Genomic DNA, 16,770 nt, shown 5'->3' on the forward strand with positions numbered 1-16,770 from the left:
GAGGATACGTCACTGTGTAGAGTATACAATCGCCAATACCGGTATCCCGGTATTAGACATTTCAATACCGGTATTGAAATAAAAAAAAATTACAAAAAAAATAAAAACCGACTTCAATTCAATAAAAACCGAATTCATTCAACACTAAAAATTAAAAAATAATTTAATTTATTACGGAATATATTATGTATACAAGAGTTAATATAGTTCCATAATAATACTTTTTGGTGCCGGTTCCAATTAGCTTTAGGTGCGCGAATCGTCTAGACTTCATATTTTTATGAGACTCTACCACCTCATTGGCACCGACCCCAAAAAATATTATTATGGAACTGTAGTATACATAATATATTCGGTAATAAATTAAACTATTTTTTAATTTTTAGTGTTTGTGTATTGAAGTCGGTTTATATTTTTTTTGTATTTTTTTTTTATTTCACAATTTTTAGTGACCCAATGGCATTAAAATACGCTATGCCTGGTTAAAAACCTACTGTTTACTAAGCTATTACACTGATCGCGAGCAATGTACTCCTATCCGTTGAGGAGTTCCATTATCTATCTTCGAAGATCTTCATCAGATCTTCACCAAATTTATATGGGACTACATCGAAAGTATACCCTTTCAAACAAAAAAAAGAATTTTCAAAATCGGTTCAAGAGTCTTCGAGTAATCGGGTAACATACATAAAAACGAAAGATTGCGACGAATTGAGAACCTCCTCCTTTTTTTAAGTCGGTTAAAAAGACGAAAAAAGCAGTCCGGGATCCCGGTATTAGCCAATACCGGCTTTCGGATTCCTTCTTGTTCATACTTGAGTTTTCAAAATGTGTATTGTATTATTATAATATCAACAATATCTACCTACCTAGGTAGTTATATTATTATATTGTTTATAAATCACAGTAAAACATGGCTAGTAATGTACTGTTATTTACGATTAAGGATTTATGATGCAAGCTCATACAACGACATTTAAACGCTTCCTATGGCAATCGTTTAACTAATTAATATTATCATAAAGGTCACGCTTAATTCCCTGGAAGATGAAATTAACGTTTCTGGTTCTCGTGGTATTATGATCTGCAACAAATAGATCAAATCTATGAGTAATAAGTAGTTGATATAATAATTCTTTCCTGAGCCATAAATGTACCCAATTGAATAAAATTGCGATAGTGTGGTATTCAGCCATTCGGTTTTTTTTTAATAAAAATGGCGAGGAAACAAGCAGGCGGGTTACCTGATGTTAAGTGATTACCGCCGCCCATGAACATTTTTAGTACCAGGGAAACCACCAAACCGGCCTTTCAGGAATTTGTTGGTCCGCCCTTGAATAAACCCATGTTGTAATCTAATGGGAACACCGCCGAAGGGAGTTAATTCCACAGTTTGCACGTGCGTGGAAAAAAGGATCTGGCACAACGGACAGTCGAAGTGCACCAGACACCCATGGTGGTGAGGGTGAAATTGCTTGCGGTGGCGTGCGATTCGGTTGTAGAAAAAGGAGGGTGGATTGAGATCAAACAACTCTTCAGAGCAATCCCCATTAAGTATAGAGAAGAAGCCAGTTAGTTTGGGATCGTCCACAAGTCGAACAGCCCGTCTTTAGATCCGATCAATTGGACGGAGTTGGTACCGGGGTGCTCCGGCCAAAGGTGAGAGCAGTACTCCATATTATGTGGGCGGACTTGTTTGTAGTGACATAGTTTGTAGTGGGTTCACATTTTATGGTAAACTTTACCTGTACCTATAGGTAAGTACGTGACAGGTCGAGATGGCAGTTGGGGAGGTAACGTCCCGCACACCCGCACGTCACCCGCGCTCGCTCGCACCTGGTTAGCGCGGGGATTGTGCGAGTGTGCGGGCATTCCCTCCCCAATTGCCATCTAGATCTGTCGCAGACTATAGTTATAACTTTATCTTACTGAATGTGTATTTAAGTAGCAAAGTTTTGGATTTTGTTAATATTGAATGTTCTTAAGTGCCAAAGTTTTACAGTTAACACTTTATTATAAATTTAGCTCTAGCATGAGTTTCCAAGTTAAAATATGTGACACTGGGGTTACCTATGTTAATTTACCAAAGTAGGGAAATGTCCAGTCACACCGTTTACCTTTACATACTGACACAGATTTAGGCCAAACCTCAGAATACAATAGTATCAAACTAAGATCACAGCTTCTTCAGACTTCTGGTTTTAATATTATATTATATGATCAGAAAAATAACCAATTGAATAGATGTAGGCGCTCCTACAAAAAAATGCGAATTTGCTAAGCAATATGGAAACACATTACATTAATATACTTAAAAAGATCTATTGTTTACGAAAACTTGAAAAACTTCATTAAAATGGAGGCCTTTCGCACCTTTTTACGCAAACCAGCAGTTTTCTAGTATGGCTTCTTGTAGCAGGCTTTAATATGGTTTACACTTTTATTCACGGGTTGAAGGCAGTACCTACCTACCTATACCTACCAAATTTTGAACTACCCAGAGAAAATAATTTTAGGTAAATATGTCGGACATAAAATATTATGTAACACTAACGTGCTTTCTGTGCTACGTAAGTCCATTGAGAAACACACCAATAAGTATTTTAATTTCTAATCAACAAAATTCATCATCATCATGATCAACCCATCACCGGCTCACTACAGAGCACAGGCCTCCTCTCAGAGTGAGAAGGGTTTTGGCCATAGTCTACCACGCTGGCCAAGTGCGGATTGGCAGACTTCTCACACCTTTGGGCACATTATGGAGAACTCTCAGGCATGCAGGTTTCCTCACGATGTTTTCCTTCACCGTTAAAGCAAGTGATATTTTAATTACTTAAAACGCACATAACTCCGAAAAGTTAGAGGTGCGTGCCCGGGATCGAACCCCCGACCTCCGATTGGAAGGCGGACGTCCTAACCACTAGGCTACCACAGCTTTTTTATCAACAAAATTAGGTAGGTACATTAAAATCTTGTTTATTAATGTTCTGTAAAATAAAGTATGTAGATAGTTGTCACAAATTGGTAATTAATTAAAATATTAATGTGGAAAATTGTCATTGATGTAATACCTACTAATAATTGGATTGTCAAAAATTCTATAAATATTAAGTTTAATGTGTTTCTGCATTATTGTCTTTCTGGCAATATCAAGGTCAAGATCAAATACTTAACAGGGTTTTACATCACCATGAAGACCGTAAGTACCTACATAAACTCTTTATTTTTATACTTACTTGCTGGATCATATAAAAATGCTTCTTCACTCTCAGACAACATTCTTTATTTGAGAGACTAACTACAAGGTTATTTATTTATTAACTACCTAATATCATATTATCAGCCCATCCAATATCCATATTATAACCAATTTTGATGTAGAGTTAGCTCACATCCCGAGGATAGACATGACTACTTTTTATCCCAGAAAATCAAAGAGTTCCCTCGGTATTTTTAAAAAACCTAGGTAAGTATATCCACGCGGACAAAGTCATGGGTTTCATCTAGTATACAATAATATTTCGCTTGGTCTAGAACACTGACCTGAACCACTACAAATGCTGGACTTGCGATTGGCGACATGTTTTTAAACTACTTGATTATCATCATTTTGGCGCTAGATGCTGTGTATGAACCAAAGGGGCATGGGTTTAATAAAACTACCATATCCCTTCCAGGTTAGGCCAGTTCCATCTTAGACTGCATTATCACTTACCAGCTTACCACCATGTGAGATTGCAGTCAAGGGCTAACTTGTATCTGAATAAATAAATAAAAAACCTATTCCAGTATACTTGTATACCTACCTAAGTCCATGTCAGTGAGAAACTTGAGATTTTAAATTAAGATTTTCTCTTCGTAGACTTCCATCCACTAAGTGAGAATTTGACAGTAATTCTCTAAATATGTTCAATCTTCTTTTACAGTTCGTGGTTCTGTCACTCTATGTTGCGGTGACTTTATGCGCCTCAATCCAAGAAGACAGAAAATCCGCAATTACTTCTCTAAGAGAGCAACCGGCTCTTATACACGAAGAAGTTCGCGATGAGTTCGGCCAGTATTTCCTACACTATGTCACAGCAGAAGGCACTGTAGTAAGGCAGCGGGGACGCCTAATACCCAACAAAGATGGAACCGACTATGTCCTTGTCACCGAAGGAGAAGTCTCGTATGTCGGAGACGACGGCAAAACCTATGTTACCAAATACAGCGCTGGCATCGGTGGTTATAAAGCAGAAGGAAGTCATATTCCCCGAGTGCCCAAAGTACCTGCACCGCAAGCAGTCCCGTCTGTCTAAATGATATTTTAAAGTAAATTAACGGAATATTAGTAGAATATTAGTAAATACCTACAATGAATATACGCGGAAAATGAATATACGCGGAATATACTTTAAAAGTATTGTAATTTGCAACTTGTTATCAAATAATACTAAATACTTAGTATATTTGATGTCATCTTATAGTTGAGGCGTGGTTTACAGAAGTGGCGAGTGGCAGAGGCGTCGCGTCTCTGAGCCAGGTTATCTTCATAGATTTTCAGAAAGTTCTCGTGTCTTGGGGTTAAACTAAAGCCAAACCTGCTTGGTCGAAGGAGGATACATATTGTATAGTACGCGGCAGGTTGAGATGGCAATCGGGGAGGAAACACCCCGCACAGTCCCCGCGCTAACCCGGTGCTGGCGAGAGTGGGTAACGAGCGGGTGTGCGAGGCATCCCTCCGCCTCATACCCCGATTGCCATCTCGACCTGACGCGGACTATATCTACATCACGTCTCCGTCACTTGCCACTGACATATAAACTGCACCTATGTCCTAAAGCCAACTATGGTTCAGTCATATCCACTGAGTACTTACTGACTGGTCATTTCCAATTAGAATGTTCAAATTTCATGTAACGCTTCTATAGATATTTTATCTAAACAAATGATGGAAGAATTTCGCATATACTCATAAATATAGATAGGGATAATTCAGTTCGACAGACCTTTGCGACATGCGTGGACTGACATTTAGCTGTTTACGAAATGTACTTATGCTTGAACTTTGGTTGCGCTACCTATGGATTTCTAAGTGTGACAATGGAAATATTACAGATTGTGGTCTGACATAATATAGTGGTTATTACCGCAAAAATAGTAGTGATTTCTAGAGAAACGTTTCGTACATATATCAAAATTTATAATAAACTGAAAATAGTGATATCAAGAGAAACATTTCGTATATCTAAATATATATTTTACTGAAAATAAACATACATTAGACTTACCTTATTATTAGTGAATATTCACATAGTTATCTATGTAAATTTCCATTTTCTAATCGAATAACAATAGGTACAGTAGTTTCGTTTCCAATTGAAATCTGGTTAAGGTGGTAATATTTTATGTAAGCGGAGGTATGTAACTAAGAGTTGTAGTCAAGTAGAAAGAACATTAATTTATTTCCTTGCAGTTCTGTTTAGCGCTTAAATAAATCTTTATTTGCTTAATCTTTAGTTTAAACTAAGAATAAATTAATCAATCAACATATTATTTGATCCTATTGCACAAATATTCTTATAGCAATGTCTGTTAAAAAGCTATGCGTAGAGTACTGTGTGCACTGTTGTGAACGTGAAATTATTCAAAACGAGCTTATTCAAAACTTCGTCTGCATGGATTGGATTCAGGTTTCTTAAATCCCGTGGAACTCTATTATCCGAGATAAAAAGTATCCCATGTTAGCCTCCAGGATTCAACTACTTACTAAATATCTTCAATATTGGTCACAGTTGAGTCATGAAAGTTAACAGACAGACACACCTTCGCAATTGTAATATGCATATGTATTTTACTTACTTGAAAGTTCTGTATTTACGTAGGTATGAGATTGATGTAATGTTGATGCACTTAATATGAATGTTGTAAGAATGTAATGAAATGTTATAAGAAGGAATTGTTAGTACGAATAAATAGTTAGTTACTAATCAAATTAATAAATAATTAGTATTTGGTACTAGTTACTGATGTAATTGAATCACTTTGTAAAAATAAAACAAATAATTTAACTTCATCTATTTATTCTTTAGAAAAGCTTCGATACAAAAGTGTAAAAATACATAAAAGTATCCTATGGCACAAGTAAGATACAGTTTTTCTCATCGGCTGTGCGTTACGCAGTAATAACTGAGATCGAGTATTTAATTCTGTTAGTATAGATGGAATACTGGTATCGACCAAGGTTTTAGTTATTTACACGGTCCAAGACGATACCACTTATGTAAAGGTAGCCATACAAAAACGATTTAACTCATAGGTTTTATATGTGCGATGAAATGAAGTGTGTAGGTATGTCATTCAGCAATGGCACTTTCCAGAACATACACGCTACACTTGCACAAACTATAGGTACAGAGCCTGTAGTATACTTAATATAACTTTTCAAGTTATTTAACGTGACAACGTGAGTTATTCATCGTGGTAGGTAACTCTATAAATAATAGTATAACCGGAAATTTTATAATACATCTGAACTCAGAGTCACTCAGCGGGCGATGGAGAGAGCTATACTTGAAGTTTCTCTACGTGATCAAATCAAAAATGAGATCCGTAGGAGAACTAGAGTAACCGACATAGCGCAACGGATTGCGAAACTGCAATGGGCAGGGCACACAGTTCGCAAAACCGATAGACGTTGGGGTCCCAAGGTGCTGGAATGGGGACCTCACATCGGAAGGCGCAGCGTTGGAAGACCCCCCCTGGGTGGACGGACGAAAACAGACGAATCGCAGGGAGCCGCTGGATTCAAGCGGTGCAAGACCGTGGCATGTGGAAGTCTCTACAACAGACCAATGTCCAGCAGTGGACGTCTATCGGTTGATGATGATGATAATCAGAACTAAACAAAGGGAAATTGTTTCCACTGTGTTGTGTCGTCTATTAGAGAATAGAGATATATTATTTTGATTCAATTAAGTACCTACCTATATATTTTCAATGGATTTTGTAAGATGAATTTTGTAACATATTAAAAATATATTGAATCAAAATGTATTTCTATCTAAGATATCACAACATGGCGGAAACAATTTCCCTTTGTTTAGTTCATATCATCATCAACCAATAGACGTAAACTGCTGGACATAGGTCTCTTGTAGAGACTTCCACATGCATGCATGAAAAACGATTTAGTTCAGACGCATTATATTTCTGACAAATCAAAGTAACTCCGGAGCCCCGTTTTATAGCTTGTAAACTCACAATAAGGACTTACTCGTAGAACATCTGAGGTATTTGCTTGTATGGCTGACTTTATTTGATTAAACTACTTTTGTCCAAGGGACGTTTTGGGTCGGAAGCCGTTTTGGTCAGCGGTGAATGTTACAGAGTACTTCTTGCCATCTGGAGCGACGTACGCATATTCCCCTGTTACAGTTAGAGCTGCGTCTTCGGACTGGGGATTGTCAAGCTTTCCAGTTTCTTGTCTTGAGGTACCATCGCTGGTTTCATACCTGATATAAAAAAATTAATGTAAAGGCGAACTTTAAAAAGTATCGGTATGCAGTTTTTTGCAGGATGTTTGGACCTTCGAATTTGTCTGGTTAGTCTTGTAATAGTACCCTAAATAAAATTATATAATCTTCAGTGATTTAGAGATACCCTGGAATCTACAGGGATTATTTAAAGTTCTCAAGCTAATTACCTGCTAAGGTTGAGTAAATAATAAAAAAATGCAGTGTAGGTAACGATAACATGGAAGTTAAGATGAAAAAGTCGGATATAACATTAATATTTTTTAAATCAGGCTCAGAACGTGCATTACTACGACAATGCGGGTTTCTAGGATTAGTTACAAGTTAGGTCGTCCTCAATTCTACAAATATGAGAGTTCAAACGTGATGTGCTCAAAGTTCAAAGAGAGCATCTTTGATTACGCGAAATCTTTAGAATACCAGTCATAGTTATTGACATACTTTACAATACTTTGTATTTCCAATCGTTGTAGGTGCATTTAATTAGTTAATTAGTTATAAATATGGTAATTGGGAATCGGTGGTCTCTGTACGTAAAATAAGTAATTAAGTACATTTTTTTACCGATGAATAGATATTAGAAATAAATTTCAATATTAAAATTCGTAATTTTAAAACGTTTGAAAATAATAGCTTGTAATCAAAACTTATAAATGATGAAAATGTCTGACTGGCTATAACCGTATCTTTTATTAATTAGGTTTAATTAATGTAAAATCTGGTTAAGCATTTAGTCGCTAATTTTTATTATAAGTCCCGCAAATTGCAAAAAAAAATGCTCGTGGCCGCCATTTTAGTAACGTCAGCACTAGACTGAAGTTTCGAGCTGATGGTATATTTTTATTTCAGCTGACGTCAATATGACGTCATTTCGATGTTAATGAGACATGGTTCCAGCGCAATAGCAATTTGCGGGACTTATATTCGTAATCAATTGATTAATTTACTGGTTATCAGCTGTCAATAATTAAGAAATAAAGAAAAAATTATAACCGAAATGACAGCCAGAGGCCTGTCTACCGTCCGCACCCTATTCGGAAGGTCGGGGGGTTCGATCCCGACCTCTAACTTTTCTGAGCAATGTTATGGCCAAACGCTTCTCATGCTGAGAGCAGATCAGTGCTCTGTGAGCTGGCGATGGGTTGGTCACGATTATGATAAAAAGATAACATTAATTTTGTATTGCTGTAATAACTTATTAGTTATTATATTATAGTTATGATTTCGCATAAATCCGGAAACTAAGTCTGGGAATTGTGGACACGATTAATGCTATGTCTGGAAAATCATTTTTTTCCAGACATATTATTCGAAGCTTGGATTCTACCACCACAATTAGTACGATCCATTACGAGTTTTCAAGGATTTATTTTGTAATTTTCTTTAATGTATCCTATATATTAAAATATCTAGGTATAGACCGTATATAAAAAGTGAGTTGTGATATCTTAGTGAGTCTAAAAACTTACGCGAAGCTGTATCCATCAGGTTGCACGTCACTGTCGAACCGTAGGATTTGTACATCCTGGGGATTTTGGGGAGCCCCGGCACAAAGCGCGGCAAGCACGCACACTACTGTCACCTAAGAGAACAAAGTTAAAAAGTAATAAATAATAATATTTACTAATATAATATTACTACAAAAACCGGTGATAGCTTATAGTCTTTAAAGACGTCCGCCTTCTTTTCGGGAGGTCGGGGGTTCGATCCCAGGCACGCACCACTCAATTTTCGGAGTGATGTGCGTTTGTAAACAATTAAAATATCACTAGCTTTAACATTGAAGGAAAATATTGGGAGGAAACCTGCATGCCTGAGAGTTCTCCATGTTCTTAAAAGTGTGTGAAGTCTGCCAATCATCATTGGGCTAGCGTGGCTCACTATGGCCTAAACCCTTCACACTCTGAGATGAGACCAAACTCAGTAGTGGGCCGGTAATGGGTTAATCATGATGATGACATAATATGCACGAATCATTTAATTGCCACAAAGAGTATTTTGTGAATGTAAAAATGTCCACTATTATCTTTTTGCTTCTCAAACTTTACATACCTAAAGGATAAGGTACAACTAGTGTTCTACGGGTGGTGTTTGACCTGCCCTAATTTCTTAAATTCACCCCAATAACAAATTAAGCTATGTATAAGTTGCAATGTTTAGATTTATACTTTTATGTGTGTACCTAATACAAAATAATGACAAATAAATGACTATAGTGTCTAGTAGTTAATTAGTCAATAAGTCGTAAGTTTATTTTTCTTAGTCGGTGTTTTTAGGGTTCCGTACTTCAAAAGGAAAATCGGAACCCTTATAGGATTACTTTGTTGTCTGTCTGTCTGTCCGTCAAGAAACCTACAGGGTAGGTACTTCCCGTTGACCTAGAATCATGAAATTTGGCAGGTAGGTAGGTCTTATAGCAAACATTTGGGGAAAAATCTGAAAACCGTGAATTTGTGGTTACATCACACAATAAAAAATTAAATTGTGGTCATGAACTAATAATTACTATTTTCAATTTTCGAAGTAAGATAACTATATCAAGTGGGGTATCATATGGAAGGGCCTCACTTGTGCATTCTAAAACAGATTTTTATTTATTTTTATGCTTCATGGTTTTTGAATTATCGTGCAAAATGTCGAAAAAATATGACTGTAGTACGGAAGCCTCGTTGCGCGAGCCTGACTCGCACTTGGCCGGTTTTTTTTAGAATATTTAGCGCTTCTTTTTATTTTTTTCATAGCGCATTTGTTCCTACAGACTGTAGAATTCATGAACATTATGGCCAACTACATGATATACGCGACTTTGTTGGCGGAGATTTTGATTTTAATAATCCCGTGGGAACTATGATTTTCTGTGATTTATCACAGCAAATCATACGTACGTAGGCACGGCCTACTTACATACACCTAATATTTTCTTAAATTATACAGCGGTATTTTATGACTATGGAAATTCTAGTGCTATTGTCCAATGTCCATATTGAGTTCTTTGCACACTGACTTTCGGTTTATTTGAAATACTAGTTTATGTTAATTTGGTTCTCGGTAGGAAAGGCATCCCGAACCAGTGGTAGATGCATCCGACTATTCGTAAGTGCTTGTAAAAGTTTATACGAATAAAAAAGATTTTTATTTTATTATTTATTTATTTATTTGTGCAAAGTTCATTGATTGTAGGGAAAATACTTATGTATATATTCACCTTAATTAATTAATTAACACTTAATTATTTGAATATTGTGATATTTGACTATACTTTAGTAATAGTATGACACTGTTTCATTACAAACTATAATCCACCCAGAATCCGCGAAAAACTTTCAGCACCGCGAGAGGTTAATTCAACTAAAAAATGTGTAACCTTCGAAGCTTATTAAAAATAACATAAATAATAATACTACACTCACGTATTTAAGCATGGTGTTCAGTATTCCTCGTGAGCACAAACTAACGAATGAGTAACTATTGTGGAATCGTTGATTTTATATGCATTTGAAGATGCAGCATTTGCAGAGTGCTGACATCATACGAGTATGATGGAGCGGCACACGAGCCACCACTCTCCTTTTAGATAGAGAGCTGATGGCTGAAAAAATTAAATCAGTACCTATACATGCTGATTTACACACTGATAGACATCTGTCTGTTACCCTGATTTTGAAAAAATTAGTAGTTACAGATACAGCTTGCACTCCGGAGGCGGATATAGTTGCTTGTCGGAAAAGCAAAGAGCAAGAGTTCCTACGGGATTAAAATATCTATATACCATTTCTGCACGAAGATGCGGGCATCATTTAAGTATTTAGTAAAAATCAAAGAGATGAACTTGCGAGCACCATCTACTTGTAGTAAAAAACCGGCCAAGTGCAAGTCGGACTTGCACACAAAGAGTTGTTTACCATCGTACAAACAGTAACATTTTTTATTTTTTTTTGTCATATAACCACACGTACACGGTCTTTGGATTTTTCCCTTTATAGTAATGTAAGACATTGATTGCTGCATGCCAAATTTCATGATTTTAGGTCAACGGGAAGTACCCTATAAGTTTTGATTCCTTTGACGTGTCTCGACAGACACGACGGACAGACAGACAGACAAAAAAATGATCCTGTAAGGGTTAATTTTTTTCCATTAAAAGTAAAAAGAGTAAGTAGGTACTTAAACCATTTGTTGAAGTCTGGAAGTTTTTCCATAAAGAATCCTTGACAGGAGTCGCTCGCGCAAACTTCGTCGTCAGTCGTCAGATCTTTATAATTGCTGTATCCGAGCTACTTATTTGTAGATATATCAAAATTGCATTTTTTAACAAGCCAATAATAATTTACGTAAACTTTTTTTTTAAAGTATTATTTTCTTTGAAAATTCAGCGACGTCACTTCAATTTACGCCACTAAGCCAAACCTCTTTTCTCTTTCTTATCACAATGACGAATATAATTAAAAAAAAATTATTATACTACACCGAAAGTAGGTACCACCAACTCTCTACCTATTTGAAGAAGTCTCAGCTTTTTGTTAACTTTGACCAACATTACAAACAAATTGCTTGCCTGTTAATACACTTAATATTGACCTGAGTACTTATAGTACGTTAATTATGAAAAGTATTGCGTTTTATTTACTGGTACTTATGTTGGCATCAAAGCCTTACTTCCATTACTTTTGTCACTTTCGTATATACTTCTTATACTTAGCTAATTTGTATTTTGCTTAATGTATTTTGCGCTAATTCTGCTCCAATCTATTTAGGGATCCGTACCTGAAGGTTACCAATGGGACCCTATTACTAAGCACCCACTGTCCGTCTGTCTGTCAATATCTCATGAACCGTATTAGGTAGAGTGAGTATTTCTATTGCTATAACAACAAATAAAAAATAATAATAAAAAGTTGTGATAGCCTAGTGGTAAGGACGTCCACCTTCTGATCGGAGGTCGGGGGTTCGATCCCGGGCACGCACCTCTAACTTTTCGGAGTTATGTGCGTTTTTAAGTAATTAAAATATCACTTGCTTTAACGGTGAAGGAAAACATCGTGAGGAAACCTGCATACCTGAGAGTTCTCCATAATGTTCTCAAAGGTGTGTGAAGTCTACCAATCCGCACATGGCCAGCGTGGTAGACTATGGCCAAAACCCTTCTCACTCTGAGAGGAGACCCGTTCTCTGTAGTGAGCGGGCGATGGGTTGATCATGATGATGATGATGGACATCAAATAATAAAATTTCAAAACGGCCGATATGCAAAAAATAAAAAAAAACTCGCACTTTACCGGTTTTTGTTTGAGGCTATGTTTTTTATACCGTTAGTTATTATATAGATATCTGCTAAGTATAGCTTGACTTATCCCGGTTTCACTCGAGTGCACTTTTTGTAAATCGGCGAGGGGGTGTTACTTCCAAAAATCCTGAAAAGTGTCATCGTTCATTCATTTGGGACCGAAAGTCCAAATATACTAATTTTCATGGATAGGTATGACTTAAAAATGTCTGATTTTCATACATACAGTACGCGGCCGAAAGTGATGAACATCGGCCTTTAGAATGACATTTCATCTTTGTAGAGCGTTGTCTCTGTCACTCATGACGCTTTGTCGGTCATATCGACCGCGACAGTGCTCTACAAATCTGCTTTCTCCTTCTAAAGATGTAGTATTTAAATCTAAATAGAAATCCATTTATTTGTAGCAACCTGTCATTTTTCAGATATATTATTTTGTATTAGATGCATATGGACGACGTAGTTATGAAATCGTACCTACGTGAGTGAAAACACAATAGGCGAACATTTTATTTCGCTAATATTACGACATGACACACACACATGTGCAAAATGTTCCTAATCTAGATATATGTTTCTAACCGACTTCCAAAAAGGAGGAGGTTCTGAGTTTGAGCGTTTTTTTTCATGTGCACTAATTTCTTTGATGTTTCTGAACCAATTTGAATTTTATTAATCAATAGAGAAAATTCGCGAAATGGTCCCATATTTTTTTGGATCCAACACTTTAAATTCTGATGCTGCAGGGTTATTGCCCGCTTAAGTTATGAAAATTTAGGAATTGTTGATGGTAAATTAATATTGTAAGTACCAAGCAACGACTTCAGGATTGAATTCCAAGTCCAAACTCTTCAACCCAGATGATGCAGTACTCCTAAGCCATAGGGATTCAGGAACTGTTGTTGGTGAAATAATATTGTAAGTGCCAAACAAAGACTTCATTATTCAACTCCCAGTCCCGATTCCTCACTCCTAAGCCGTGGGGATTTAGGAACTTTGATGGTGAACTAATATTATAGGTACCAAGCATCGATTTTATTTCCAAGTCCAAGTCTAAGTCCCACCCCTCAAGCCTGATGATGCAGGATAATGCACTCGTAAGCCGTGAGGATTTTGTGAGTTTGCTTTCAAAAATCTCACATTTCGTTTTACGCATACAATCTGAGAAAAGACTCGCCATAATATTTGCTCTATGTGTCAACTGTCATGTGAAAAGTAAGTACATTTTACCGTACTTACTAAACCGTACTTCAATAACCTTTTTTTTCAAACTTAGTCTTTTGATAACATTTAACCTCCCCTACAACCTCTCAACGGGATCGTGACATTTTACGGAACATCCTGTATAGGTCACACCACGATTTAGCATATTAATATAGGATCAATGAGATGAGTCTATACCTACTCATATTATTATAATATATCGTGGAATAATTTTCAAATGGTAGGTAGGTACCTACATAATTAAATTTTCGTTTGTTTGACCCATAACAAATGTAATCATAGGTACATCATTTTTTGTGTGAGGTTAATCCAATGCGGTCATAGGTTCTTATGTACAGTACTAATAAAGTAGGTACCAACTGTGTAATATGTATTTATCCGAATACTCAAACAGCCTTGACCTTTTTACATTTCTTAGCATAATATTATGGTTAGTGATGTGCATTCTGCACTTTTTTGTTTAATTATTACATACAGAAGGTTTTTTACTTTCAGTGAAAATATAAAATATTCTCCTGACCGGCATATCAATGGACAGGTCAATTCAATAAGTCTAGAAACTTTAGATTTTACATGTAGGTACCTAGACTTTGTAAGTAGAATTAAAACAAAAGTAGAACTAAAAAGGGTTTTGGAAAATTCGATAGAACCTTGAAAAATCCTAAATACACGTAGACAAATTCGTGGGAAAAAGCTAATACATGAAAATTTACAACGTATTTTTTATAAATACTTATTTGATTATAGCTGTGACACAAAAGCGTTAAATTATACTTTTAGTATTTGATTCATCGTTCAGATCCTGATTTAAGTATTGCAATTTACATTATCATTTTTATCACTGTTTTTTAGCCATTAGTTCATGCTGGCGAGGCTTTTTTAATTTTGTGGGAACTCTCTGATATTCCGGGATAAAAATTATCCTAGTCTGTCTCCGTGATGAATGAGCATGTAAAAACACAGCCAGACACTTCGATATTGCGATACAAATTGCGATCATGAAAGTTGTAATTTATTATGTCCGTACTTAGAATTTTGCTTTTTTACAAAAATATAATATCGATAATATGTTTTTACACATCACTACTTATGATTAGCTTAATCATTGAGGCTTCTAAAAATATTATAGTTTTTGTTAGTGTTAAATTAAATAATAATATTTAACTTATTTAATTTAATAATGTTTTATGATAAATAAAAACCAGCCAAGTGCGAATCAGACTCGCGCACTGAGGGTTCCGTATCGTATTTTATCGACATTTTGCACGATAAATCAAAAACTACTTACTAGATCTCGTTCAAACCAATTTTCGGTGGAAGTTTGTATGGTAATGTACATCATATATATTTTTTAGTTTAATTATTCTCTTATTTTAGACGTTACAGGAGGGTGGGAGGGGGGTTACAGGGGGGTCATACAAATTTTACCACTTTGGAAGTGTCTCTCGCGCAAACTATTCAGTTTAGACAAAAATGATATTAGAAACCTCAATATCATTTTTGAAGACCTATCCCACACGTATGGGTTTGATGAAAAAAATTATTTGAGTTTCAGTTCTAAGTATGGGGAACCCCAAAACTCATTGTTTTTTTTCTATTTTTGTGTGAAAATCTTAACAACTTGGAATATCTTCGTCAGTCAGCTGCTGTACACAAAATTGTTTTCATCTCGCTTAGAAAGAAATTCTTTGTTCTTCGAAATCTGCGTGGAAACTGCGTGGATCTTTTGAAATCAAACTTACACTATGTTAACTAGATAATCCAATAATAAACCTTTTGTTGTGTGAATTTGAATATGCCTTTCTCTTTGAGATAATTAATTTGGTAAGTAATTTTATTCTGTGAATGTTCATGTCTGTAAACCATTATTTCCATAAACTATGCTACACTAGGTTGCGGCTGTCACGTCAACTGATGATGACACTTTTTTAGTTTTAACCTACATAATATCTTGCAGGCGTGTCACCTGATGTTAAGTGATTACCGCCGCCCATGAACATCTGCAACACCAGAAGAACCGCCTATGCGGCCTATGCGTTGCCGGCCTTTAAATAGCTTTAAAGAGCTCGTGTAGCTTCTCTTAGCTCGCTCAAGCTACCTACGTAAAATAAGCCAAGCTAAGTTTGTGGTGTATTATACCAATGTATTCTGTGGTGTAGCCTTTGCGTTTGCGTTAACGACTGCTACTTTAATATAGGTAGTCTGCAGGAAATCGTTTACGTTTTTAATTAGCGTACAGACCTTTTACTCTTTTATTGTGTAACGTAAAGTTAAAAGTATGAACACGTGCAGAGTCGTGACGATGTTTATGCTCACGACACTTTATGTACTTTATTATAAAAACAACTTATTACGCATCTTCATTTATTAAGGTCATAAATGTATGGTCCATTGACTATGCTGTTGCAAAGATGTATGTAAGGGCCAACGCAAACAGACGGGATGGAATGGAGTAGAGCTATTTTGATAAGTTCTCCCTAAACTTAGCTTTACGCACTAGCTTCACATTTGAAATTCGTATACTGAAAATAAAACACGGAGGACGCGCGCAGCTCTTGGGAGTGCCTCAGCTTGCCGTGCGTGCAAAGTAAATGAAGTATAGTTTGAGGTATGAGTTTGATGAGGCATCGAGGAGAAATCCAGAGGTATACCTCGACTCAAAGGTGTGCTTCCCCTTAAGAGATTTTACTTAAGAGTTTTTTTACAAAACAGATGACAAAATAACTTCGTGGCAATGCGATCGTT

At 36.1% G+C, this 16,770-nt stretch overlaps 2 protein-coding genes across 2 annotated transcripts in view; both read right to left on the minus strand.

Annotated features, from left to right (window-relative positions):
- LOC117982554 (endocuticle structural glycoprotein ABD-5-like) overlaps positions 1–16,770 on the minus strand; it is a 116,807-nt gene that overhangs the window by 49,463 nt on the left and 50,574 nt on the right. The window lies entirely within an intron of this gene.
- Positions 6,049–11,036, minus strand: LOC117982380 (endocuticle structural glycoprotein ABD-5-like). Its single transcript, XM_034968740.2, has 3 exons — positions 10,928–11,036; positions 8,987–9,099; positions 6,049–7,496 (listed from the first exon to the last, which is right to left on the minus strand). Exons 1-3 carry the CDS (start codon positions 10,937–10,939, stop codon positions 7,310–7,312), a joined length of 312 nt encoding a protein of 103 aa, XP_034824631.1. The 5' UTR covers positions 10,940–11,036; the 3' UTR covers positions 6,049–7,309.

Source organism: Maniola hyperantus, chromosome 5 (assembly GCF_902806685.2).
Source record: "Maniola hyperantus chromosome 5, iAphHyp1.2, whole genome shotgun sequence".
Classification (NCBI taxonomy): Eukaryota; Metazoa; Arthropoda; class Insecta; order Lepidoptera; family Nymphalidae; genus Maniola; species Maniola hyperantus.